The sequence below is a fragment of the Gymnodraco acuticeps genome, unplaced genomic scaffold (genome assembly GCF_902827175.1).
Source record: "Gymnodraco acuticeps unplaced genomic scaffold, fGymAcu1.1, whole genome shotgun sequence".
Taxonomy (NCBI): Eukaryota; Metazoa; Chordata; class Actinopteri; order Perciformes; family Bathydraconidae; genus Gymnodraco; species Gymnodraco acuticeps.
The window spans coordinates 1,797,468-1,809,892 of NW_022989942.1; the positions used below are offsets into that span (position 1 = coordinate 1,797,468).

General features: G+C 40.8%; 1 protein-coding gene across 1 annotated transcript in view; it reads left to right on the top strand.

Moving 5' to 3' along the window:
* Positions 1-12,425, top strand: part of ap1m3 (adaptor related protein complex 1 subunit mu 3) — a 50,681-nt gene that overhangs the window by 16,256 nt on the left and 22,000 nt on the right. The window contains exons 5-6 of the mRNA XM_034210153.1: positions 4,810-4,957; positions 6,789-6,915. Coding sequence (XP_034066044.1) covers positions 4,810-4,957; positions 6,789-6,915 — 275 coding nt within the window. The remainder of the gene's footprint in view (positions 1-4,809; positions 4,958-6,788; positions 6,916-12,425) is intronic.

Below are 12,425 nucleotides of genomic sequence, written 5' to 3' on the forward strand. Positions count from 1 at the left end.
AACGGAGGCCGAGATCTATGGGCCCAGAGATCACCTCCGTGACACACACACACAGCCATTCCGTCATTGTGTGTGTGTGTGTGTGTGTGTGTGTGTGTGTGTGTGTGTGTGTGTGTGTGTGTGTGTGTGTGTGTGTGTGTGTGTGTGTGTGTGTGTGTGTGTGTGTGTGTGTGTGTGTGTGTGTGTGTGTTGTGTGTGTGTGTGGTGTGTGTGTGTGTGTGTGTGTGTGTGTGTGTGTGTGTGTGTGAGACTGAGTAAGTGAGAGTGCAGGGATGCATGTGTTCATGTGTGTATGAATCTTCATGTGTGTGTGTGTTTGTTGTGATTCCTATTGTTATGCTAATGTATCAGTTTGCTGCCAACCTCCGCTTCCAGATTCTTTCATTAGCATTTCGGGGGAGAATCAGGGCAAAACAGAACAAACAGTGAAGCAACAAAAACAACCATAAGTCGACCTCAAGCCCACTTGTCAGCGCCTTTTTATCTCTTGGCTCTTTGCTGTGTACAGTACCAAAATGGTACACACACTGTATGTGAGAGGAACTGGGACAGAAAACTAGGGAGAACATACTGCCTCAATCTGTCAATCAATCTAAAAACTTGTTTATCAAGCACTTTTTGGGTGTTGACATTGGAAACATTAGGAGATGATAACATCAAGTTTAATCTCATTGTTTAACTCTCATAGCATCGTATTAATGAAAACCAGGAATTCTAAAGAATGGCTGTACACTACCTGCTCAGCAGACACAAATATGCAACAAGCTGGTGAACAAACTGAAGCATTGCGCAGTTAAAGAGAGATTTTACTTCAGTAGTTGATAGGGACCAAAAATGTAGCTAAAACAGTGTGAATATTGATTTTACATGTATCTTTTCAGCAGAAACACAACTCCAAATGAATGATAATGGATCCTGAGAAACAGTTTAGTTATTTGAGCGAAACATCAGTTTTTATATTCTGAACAGTTGTACCAAGAACCAGATATATTATACAATTGCAATGTGTGTTACCAGATGCACAGTGCAGTATGGAAAGTAGTCCGCAGCAGGATAAAAACATTGGTTGTTCGGCGTGTTAACTATGTGCAGCCTCTCCTAAATTAGAAACTGGATGTGGAACACAGATACCATTCCAGTTGCTCTATTTAAAAAGAAAAGTCTGCATACATACCCATGCACATGAGACATCACATGTGTCATTGGTGACATGAATCACAAGCACAATGTCATTCCAAGATTAGTGCCCTGTCTGCTTTAACACTATTTCAGCGAGGGTACCATTTCAAACACATTGTTGGTGTCAGATGTTTTGGGGGAGCAGATAGAGCCACACAAAAAATAAATGTTTAAGTTATGAAAATTGTACAACAGTGTTGCCACCATACTGTAGGTTTCCTAGCCAAACGGATATTAGATCATTGGTTTCATATGTAAAAAAATGTGTACACCATAAATACATGAACCAAATAATCACTTCAATCAAATGTGTTGGACATTATATTCCAGTGGAAATCGGATGGCATAAATTAGAAGTATGCTGTGCAGTAGGAGTGAACAGTAGCAGGGGGGGCAGGTGCTGAATACAGGCCAGATCACATGTTGTTTTTCTAAGCTGCATCCTATTCTCATGACATTTCATTATGTCTCCCTGGACACAGAACGAAGATTGTTAAAACAAACTAGCCACCTTGTACATAAAGAGACAGCCTGCTGTACTGTGCAGTGATGAAGGAACAATATATTCTTACTGATAACTCTCTTATATAATTAGAGGAAACTGATTTATGTTTTTAGAGTTGGGCTAGGGCACTTACAATAATTATTTATTATTATTATTATTTTAAACTGCATTAATCTCTTTTGTCAATGAATCCAGGTCCAATCATTGGATCATTAAATCCTATTTAAGTAGTGGTTCTTTTATTTCCTGGTGGTTCAAGACATGAACAACACATTTTAGTATCCTGTAAAAAAATGCATGCAAGTCATATTATCTTTGGCTGCAGTCACAATAGGTTTATGTAAATCTCCCTTTTCCAATTACACACATGAATAAACATGAATAAAGACCTTCTGTCATTTATTTAGACTAGAATAGCTAATTTATTTTAATCATGAGGTGTAATTAATACAAATAGAAAATGACATTCTGAAGATGGATTGTGTTAATACTATGAAACATTATTCTGTTTATTTTTTTTATTAAGAATCTTATTTTGTTGATAGGATTTATTATATTACTCCTAAGGAGATCAGGAAATCAAATTATTATTAAACGCTGTAGCCATTTCTTGATATTTTCTTATCTTAAAATGTTGTCTGTGTCTGAGGCATCTTAATGAGGACTTTGCCCTCATGGGATTTCAGGTGTTTCACACTTAATTACTAAACCGTTTGACAAATGATCATAAAGCCTGCTAAACCCTTGTTACTGTTACAAGGTATGTATCTTGTATTTTGTAAATTGTGTAACTTGCTGCTGTTAAATACCATCAAACTAGGGCTGTGCAATTAATCGTATTTTAATCGCGATTACGATTATGGCTTGCGACGATTAGGAAAACAGCATAATTGACAAAATACGATTATTTTGCTGGGTGCGCTTTCGCCCCTCCCTAAAAGCCCACTCGGCCACGTGGGAGTGACATGTGTTGTGAGTGTTCAGCGCAAGCGAAGATGTCAGAACAAGAGCAGCAACTAGTTAAAAAGAAGGGTCGCGGGGAGATTCCCAGTCGATCGCGAGATGTGTCTAAAAATAGAACAACAATATTCTGTTTTATCGTTAATGTCCTGTAACATAATGTTCCCGTGCCAGAATAATGCACTTGAACGCATCAAAGCTTTGTGATTGGCCGGCCTCAACCCATGTGTCCGGGCGTGGCTGGTGAGCAGTGCACTAGTTCGCTGACGTTGTCCGTGTCAACAGCATGGATGGTCAACAGGAGTGACAGTCCGCACACACACAAGACCGCAATTATGGCAGAAGCAAAAAAGCCCAAAATATATAATTTTCACTCCAAGTGGGAGGATCATTATTTTTGTATCTATTCCAATTCAAAGTCCATCTGTCTCATCTGCAATGCGAGCGTGGCTTTATCGAAGAAGGGTAATTTAGGAGCTTTCAAAACTGCACAAACGATACGAGACGGAATTCCCTCCTAATTCTGCCCTACGCTCCAAAAGGGGAGGGGCCTGAAAGGACAGCTAAATGCAGCACAGCAGTCCATTTTCACCAGGCCCAACAACAAGAGCAAGGCTGCTACGATAGCATCTTATCGTGTCTGTCACGTTCTTGCGAAACACATGAAGTCTTTCGAAGACGGCGAAGTTATGAAAGAAGCTTTCCTGGAGGCTGCGACGCGCTTTTGTGGGACAGTAAAAATAACAGCAGCATTTCAACAGGTTTTTGATATAATAAAAACTCAATTTAGATACCGTTATTAATCTGCTGTAAGTTTTGGTTTGTTTGAATTTATTCATGATAATTATTGTACAAAATGGTAGAATGCAAACATTAAGATCTGTTCTGTTTAAATTGATTATAGTCTATCAGTTCAGAAACTAGTGTTGCTTGCATCCTATTTTAAAGGCATTTCTTTTTATACTCTAATAAAATGCAACCAACAATGGGTTTGATTCTATTAATGTTGTCTTTTTTATTGCACTGTTGCTGCAGCAGATTACTGTGTAGCTTCAGATCTTAGTTGTCTTATTAGTAAGCCTAATTTATACTTTTGTAGCAACACTATTTTTATATAATGGCAAAGAAAAGGTTCTTCAGAGTCTTTTCTTTTTTTCCTGTGTCATATGTGGCAGCACTGCCACAAGTTCCTCTTCAGAGAGGGTCTTCAGTACAGGTGGCAATATTGTCACCTGCCTGCGCTCATCTCTGAAACCAGACCATGTAAACAGGCTGGTGTTTCTTGCAAAAAATCTTTAAGAGATGACATGAGCAGCCCTACCAGCATTTGCCATGGTGGCCTAAACATTTTTATTTGGTCTTAAATTGTAGTTCAATATGTATTTCCTGTTACTTCTGGACCATGACGGTTGGCCAGCCTTCAACGTTTAACTGAGTGGAATATGTTGAATATGTTTTACCAAAATGTTGGCTATATGTTAAGGAGTTTTCAGTAGGTTGTGACAGTGCACTGCAACATGTTTGATTTAATTTATTTTGGTCTAATTTATTTTTATTTATCATATTAATAATATATGTTTAGTATGGTTTTGGAAGTGCGCTCCAACACATTTATTGATCTTGTTTATTGGTAAAATATTATTTGTTTTAAAGTTCAATAAATGGTCAATGAATAATCGTCAAAATAATCGTGATATCAATTATTGACCAAATAATCGTGATTATGATTTTTGCCATAATCGCACAGCCCTACATCAAACTATGTGCAATATGTGCTTTATGTGCAATATATACTTTATATACATATGCCATCTTTAATAACTGTAATATATACCGGGCTGCTAAATCCTAAGAACTGCTACAGGATTTGATTTGTAGATTTGATTTGTTTTTGATCTGTATTTTTGAAAATTATGTAACTTTTTTAGTTTTTATCTTTTTTTAGCATATTGTTTATTATATTATAACTTAGTACTTTTTTAGCATATTGTTGTGTTGTTTGTTTATTATATTATAACTTAGTACTTTTTTTAATGCATGTAAGATATGCAACACTAAGCTGTCTGTAAATTTCCTGCTGTAACGCTGCAAATTTCCCCTCTGTAGGACTAATAAAGGTATTCTGATTCTGATTCTAAAGGTCTTTCTGCCTTCCTCTCCTCAAGGTACATCACCCAGCAGGGTCATAAATTGGAGATCGGGGCTCCTCGACCTCCTGCCACCGTCACCAACGCTGTGTCGTGGCGGTCAGAGGGCATCAAGTACAGGAAGAACGAAGTCTTCATGGATGTCATTGAGTCAGTCAATCTACTGGTGAGGATAATTTGTTTTTCTCAACCACATTTCCTGCATATAATATTAATAATAATACAGTGAATTTATATAGCGCTTTTCTAGATACCCAAAGTCACTTTACAAAACAATAAACAAAACAAACAAAACAAGCGATGTAGTGAATAGGAAACATTACAAAGAAAAATGGTGAACTGCATTGTGAACTGGCAGAGTAATGGTGTGGGTGAGGGGGTTAAACAGGGAAAGGCAAGTCTGAAGAGGTGGGTTTTGAGTGCTTTTTTGAATGACAGTGCGGCGGTTGACTGTCTGATGCGGCTGGGGAGGGCGTTCCAGAGGGAGGGTGCAGCAGCAGAGAAGACCCTGTCACCCCAGGTCCGGAGCTTAGTCCTGGTGGTCTTAAGGGTGTTTGCATATCTGGACTTGAGGCAACGAGTGGGGATGTGACGGTGGAGGAGGTCAGAGAGATAGGGAGGGGCCAGGTTGTTGAGGGTTTTGTATGTGGTGATTATTATGGAGTGATATGGTCTCGGCGGCGGGTGGAGGTGAGCAGGCTGGCGGCGGAGTTCTGGACATATTGGAGTTTATTGGTGATTTTGTTGGGTAATCCGTAGAGAATGCAGTAGAGGGAGAGGGTCGGAATGTCAAATGTTTTCTGTCAGTAAGTCACATCTGACTCAACAAAGAAAGCAGCCATTCCAGATTTTGATATAATGTACAATTTATTGTCATACTATCCAAAATACTATCCAATATATTTCACAATATCATATTACTATTAATACAAAGAATATACAATCATTTATACAAATTAATACAAAACTATTGTTTATTAATGAAATACATGTTTTGGTTTGCAGATCAAGTTTTTACACAATAACTAAGGCCACCTGGAGTCAAACCGAACATATCAATATATACTTTTGATGCACTTACTGTATTAACTCCAATGTCAGTTCTATATGCTTTATCCATCATCCTCCCATAATGATGATAAATAAAAAATGATGGGTTATATTTAACAGTTCTGTTTAGAGTTGTGTGCTTCCTTAAGGCAAAGTGTGTCACTGTTGCCATGTTATGACTCCTTCCAACAATTAATAAAATTGACTCATAAGAGTTGAGTAATTATATTCTTCTAATTATTTATAATTGTTTTATTTATATCTCTGACCTTCTACTGCCAGCTATGATTCACACAAAGTAACCACTGATCCGTGAGATAATGTGACGATAAGGCTCTAAGACTTTAATAAACCTATTGAGAAGAACGGACAAGGGCCCCAGATATCGTGCAGCTAAGAAGTGGAAATGTTTTGCATACATGGACACGCTGTTGTCTTTGAAAACCCACAGGAAGAGAAATGACTTTCCTCTTGAATCTAATGTCCTTGAAGCAACACCTCATGGACACATTTGCTCATTTTTATGAGTCAAAAGGAAACTGATAAGGCACTTCTACAAATCTGCAGCTGCAGCTTCCTGTTCTGCAACCAGGGACCTTACACACATGTTTTCAGAGGTTCTTCGTCTTGATGTTTTGCTTACATTTCTCACACATACTCAGAGCTCTTCACTCTTGTCCCACAGATTGTGCATGGTAGATCCAGCTTGTTTTTTTATTTCTATCAATTTTGAGCAGTTGTGGTTATTCAGCACTACTGATCTGTTTATCGTTATTTAAATATAGCAACTTAAAGTCTTACAGTAAAGCTTGTGTACTTTAAGGTGAGCTCTGCTGAGATTTAAAAGCTGATATCATAGCCTTAATAAAAGTGATCAGAATGCTATTCTTCAAGAGTGATTTCATACTTTTCTTGTTAAACGAGATTCTTTGCTCCTCTGACTATAGGTGAACGCCAATGGCAATGTGCTGCGGAGTGAAATAGTGGGCACCATCAAGCTCAACGTGGTCCTGTCGGGGATGCCTGAACTCAGACTGGGCCTCAATGACAAAGTGCTGTTTGAAATCACAGGCAGTAAGTAACAGTGACTCATGCTCAGTGTCCAACACATCTGAGTGAAACACTAATGATCGTGTATTAGAGTCACATAAACAGTACATTTCACTTCAATCACATTCAGCACATATAAGAGGAGAATAGTGTGGACAATTTAGAGAAATTAAATACTTGCCATGTGTATTGTGAATCAATAATGCAAATCACGTGCTTCTGGAAAATGCAATTTTTATAGTTTGAGTGTAGTCTAGTGGTTTGTGTCTACATCACCAAACCGGGGTCCATCTCCTTATCCATCTTCCCTTCCAGTTAGACTTCTAATAAGATGGTATTGTTGCACAACACATTATTTCACATACTGACAGTGACATGCGAGAGGAATACGTCAATGTTTCTCTTTCATCTCAAGCTTTTAAGATTTGACATTTTTGATGGAGAACTTGAAACTATCAGTGGGGAAAGCTGTATTGTAATTTAAATAAAAGAATGCAGTCTAAATATACAGTTCCTACTGCTAGAATTCTGATAAAAGCCAAAAAGAAATGTAAATATGCTCCTGGTTGATGGATGAGCACTTGCTTTGAACTCAGCCTCAGCCTCACACTTTCACCTCCTCTCTCTGTCTAAACCCCTCACTCCTTAACATCTCACACTCAGCTTAGCTTTCATCTTTCCTCATCTTCCCTCCCCCTCTCCTCCTACTTTCCCAATTTTTTCCAATAACGTCTCCCACTGCAACATCTCCCCTTGTCTGGTTGTGCACTCTCTCCCCCTTCTCCCTCTCATCTCCCTCTTTGCTCCCTCTCTTTTGCCTCCCCCCTACCGCTCCCTACTGAACGGGAAAGGCTCCATCACTGTCTAGCCTCCTTGCCTCTCAGTTAATCCCCCCCCCCCAGGCTACAGCCCTGCAGATGAAAGGTGAGGGTCTTTGGATATCCTGTATATGCAGCACACAATCCCCCCGCTGTGTTTTGGAGTCTGGGAAAAATACATACTCGCAGTAAAAATTATCACAAATAATGATCAAACAAACACACTTACAGCAACACACACTCCTGCTGAATGTTTATACAGATATTAAAATGGGTTCTGCCCTCTCATCCTCAGCCTGATCTGCACATTTTATCCCAGCAGGAGGCAGCCAAATCATGAAAGAAACTATAAGTCATATAACACTGCCCTCTGCTGGCAGAAATACAGATCTGTCACTACAAGGAAATAACTGGCATACATGTGTACATGAAATTACACAGCCCACAACAAGCCTTCAGTCAGTAGAGACAATGTGGCTTTTTATATAAAATATTCGATCATTTGACATACATGAGTTTCCACACCTTCTCACATGTCTCTAAGATCAATTACTTATCAGGGGTGTGTTTGTTTGATATCATAGGAATAAGTGTTTTGTTTTGACGACTATTTGCTTTTTCTTTAAGATAACTGTATGAGCTGAGAATCAGGCTATAACCAATTATTGTCCTTATTTCCCTATTTATCGACACGCCCCTAATATCCTGTTTCCTCCACTTTTAAATGCTAAGACGTTTGTGTTATAGTTTCTCTGTATTTTCTTGACCCCTCCAGCAATATCCCAGCACTGTAAGAGGTTAAAAAAACAGTTCAGTAGAGACAGCAGACAGAAAACTGATTAGATTCCTCCTGTCTGCTGCTGTGTGTTAAAAGCACAGAAACAGGGAAGAGCAGCCTTAAAGGTGAACCACAGGGGACACTGCTGCATCTTCAATCCCCACCTGGGATGTACACAAACACACACGCACACACCTGTCTCTTCTTCTGGCCCCTGAGGTCCTCGCAGTGACAGAGTGCACCGTATGACCTTTGTTTCTTGTCTTTTTGATAACTCTGCGTGCAGTCGTGCCTGCGTGTTTCTGTGTTCGTTACTGACATAAAACAAACTGGAATAGAGACAGGGAGAGATACGGATACCGTTCTAAAGGGCTTCTCTGCTTTGCTTGTTCAGGAGTGTTTTGACCTCACCCAGCCGCCTCTCTGACATGAGGAAATGTCACACACTCAAACACGCACACACACACACACACACACACACACACACACACACACACACACACACACACACACACACACACACTCGCAAGCTAAAAGCAAAATCAATAGAGGATTGTGCAGCTAGCAAACAAACATTCATGCACGACTGCACGTCAGCTCTCTCAAGAAAGAGAACAATAAAGAAGGAGATAAAGAAATACACACACACACACACACACACACACCGTGTCCCCTACAGTGCTGGTCCAGGGTTGCATTCAGAGCAGGTGTGACTGTTGAATGGGGGATTTGCTTTAAGGCCCAAAGGCCCACAGTTATTACAGCAGTGTTCTCCTCCTCTATAACCACAGAGGAGGAGAACATCAGCTTTCTCCAGCAGAATAAAGATGCCACCATTGAGGAGGTTATGCTCAAAACTGCCTTTTGCCACAGTTTGCACTCTTGCTCCACCCTCGAGAAAAATTGTTTACAGATAAAATGAACCAGCCGACACAATGTGCTGATTTGTGTGTATAGTAGGCTCTCTAGTGCTCCTGTGGAGTTTCTAAAGTTGAAGTTAGATCAAGTTTATAGAGCTGCTTGATTGGTCACTACCATACTCTTAACTGTACATTACTGTGGGCAATCCCCATGGGCAATTTGGGGTGAAGTGTCTTGCCCAGGGACACAACAACATGCTGACTGCAGTGGGGTTTGAACCTGTGACCCCCTGATCCGAACACCTACGAACAACCCACTACGCCACACTCCTACCCACTACTGTACCGTACTGTAGTGCAGTGTTTAGGGACATCATGTTCATTGAGCAAACTGATGACCAGGGACATATATCACACTCAATGCATAATAATAATAAGGATACTAAAAAACTGATCAACTGTTCAATTAATCAAAAATAGGGAATTAACTGCAGAACTTTCTTGTAAAAATAATGCATTTTTTACAATTTTCTGTCTCTTTTTTATTTTTGCTGTTTGTGTCTTTTATTATAATCCAAACTTAATAACTCCATAATCCAATAATGGATTAATCTGACGATTTATGTTTTTTATTATTGGGTTTCCCAGATCCAAGGTGATGTAGTGGTTGCATCTCTAAACTGTTTATTCTTTATTACATTGCATTTAGCTGACGCTTTTATCCAAAGCGACTTACAATAAGTGCGTTAGACCAACAAAATACAAACTTGAAGAAAACAGAATCATATAACTACATCAGGTTTCATAGAGCAAAAACATTTCAAGTGCTACTCAACTGGCTTTAGATAAGCCAGTCCTTTATTAGTATATAAGTGCTTTGTTAATAGTTCTATCGCTCGAAGTGGAGTCGAAAGAGATGAGTTTTCAGTCTGCGCCGGAAGGTGTGTAAGCTATCTGCTGTCCTGATGTCAATGGGGAGCTCATTCCACCATTTTGGAGCCAGGATAGCAAACCCACGTGTTTTCGCCGATGGGAACTTGGGTCCCCCTCGCAGCGAGGGCGCAGCGAGTCGTTTGGCTGATGCAGAGCGTAGTGCACGCGCTGGGGTGTACGGTTTAACCATGTCCTGGATGTAGGAAGGGCCAGATCCATTCGCAGCATGGTAAGCAAGTACCATTGTCTTGAAGTGGATTCTAGCAGTTATCGGAAGCCAGTGAAGGCAGCGGAGGAGCGGCGTGGTGTGGGAGAATTTAGGAAGGTTGAAGACCAGGCGAGCAGCTGCATTCTGGATGAGCTGCAGAGGTCGGATGGCACATGCAGGTAGACCAGCCAGGAGGGAGTTGCAGTAGTCTAGGCGTGAGATGACGAGAGCCTGGACCAGAACCTGCGTCGCTTTCTGGGTCAGCTGGGGACGCATCCTCCTGATGTTGTAAAGCGTGTATCTGCAGCAGCGGGTTGTAGCAGCGATGTTTGCAGTGAAGGACAGTTTGTTATCTAGGGTCACACCCAGATTCCTTGCAGTCTGAGTCGGGGAAACAACAGAGGTGCCAATGTTGATTGTTAGGTCAAGAGTGGGACAATCTTTTCCCGGAAGGAAAAGCAGTTCAGTCTTGTCAAGGTTGAGCTTGAGGTGATGATCAGACATCCACTGAGAGATGTCAGCTAGACAAGCAGAGATGCGTGCGACGACCTGGGTCTCTGAGCGGGGAAAGGACAGAATTAATTGGGTGTCGTCAGCGTAGCAGTGGTATGAAAAACCATGCGGGCTAATGACTGATCCGAGCGAGTTTGTGTACAAGGAGAAGAGGAGGGGACCAAGAACAGAGCCCTAAGGGACCCCTGTAGTTAATTGACAAGGGTCGGACTCGGACCCTCTCCAAGTAACCCTGTAGGTGCGGTCTTTGAGGTATGAGGTGAGGAGGGAAAGTGCAGAGCCTGAAACTCCAAGTGCTTGGAGAGTGCGAAGGAGGATCTGATGATTCACCGTGTCGAATGCAGCAGACAGGTCCAAAAGGATGATGACAGAGGAGAGGGAGGCTGCTTTAGCAGTGTGCAGTTCCTCAGTGACAGCAAGGAGGGCAGTTTCTGTGGAGTGACCTGCCTTGAATCCAGACTGGTGCGGATCCAGAAGGTTGTTCTGATGGAGATAACAGGAGAGTTGTCTAAAGACAGCGCGTTCAAGTGTTTTAGACAGGAACAGGAGGAGAGAGACAGGCCTGTAGTTTATAACATCTGACGGGTTGAGAGTGGGTTTCTTTAGGAGAGGGTTTACTCTTGCCTCCTTGAGACTGTTTGGAAAGTGACCAGAAGTTAGAGAAGTGTTGATGAAATGGGTGAGAAACGGTAGAATATCAGGAGCGATATCCAGCAACAAAGTGTTAGGGATTATTGCTTTACACTATAAAGTGTATATACACTCAATAAACAAAGGACTAATAACTCCCCATGTGGCTATGTGTGTTTGTCTGGTTTTAAACACCTCAATTGACCAGTGACGTGCGGCGAGGTTCATGGCTGGTGAGGCACTGACTCTTTCAGAGTCAGATTTACAAATATTATATTCTGACCTTAATCGAGATATTCTGTTATTTTCAAAAGCTTTTTTAGTCTGATGTTTCGATTCATTTTAAACAGACCGTTCAACAAAAGGATACCCACAATCTAAATATTGGATTGTTCTTTCTTAGTAAGATCCCATTTTCATTACAATTGTGGTCTTACCTTGACTTGAAGATGAAGTCCATGCTATCCCTCTGGACAACAATCTCCATTACATTTTTGTAAAAGTCCTCCTTATCTTCCTCTAGTTTCAAAAGTCTAGTTTGTTGTTCGCGTCTACCGGGTCTACCGTCTCTGCGTAGAATAACAGTAGCAACAGGAACCTGTGGGCTCACGTGCGCCCCCTTCAGTGCGGCAGAGGTTATGGCTGCCTCCCCTGGTGCTTTTTTCATTGCCGTTGTATGATGAGACCAGCGAGCCTAAATATCATATATACGTGAAATAAGTTATTTAGAGACTATGGATAGCGAGGATAAATGTAATAAAGGGATCTACAAACATTACATTGCTGACATACAG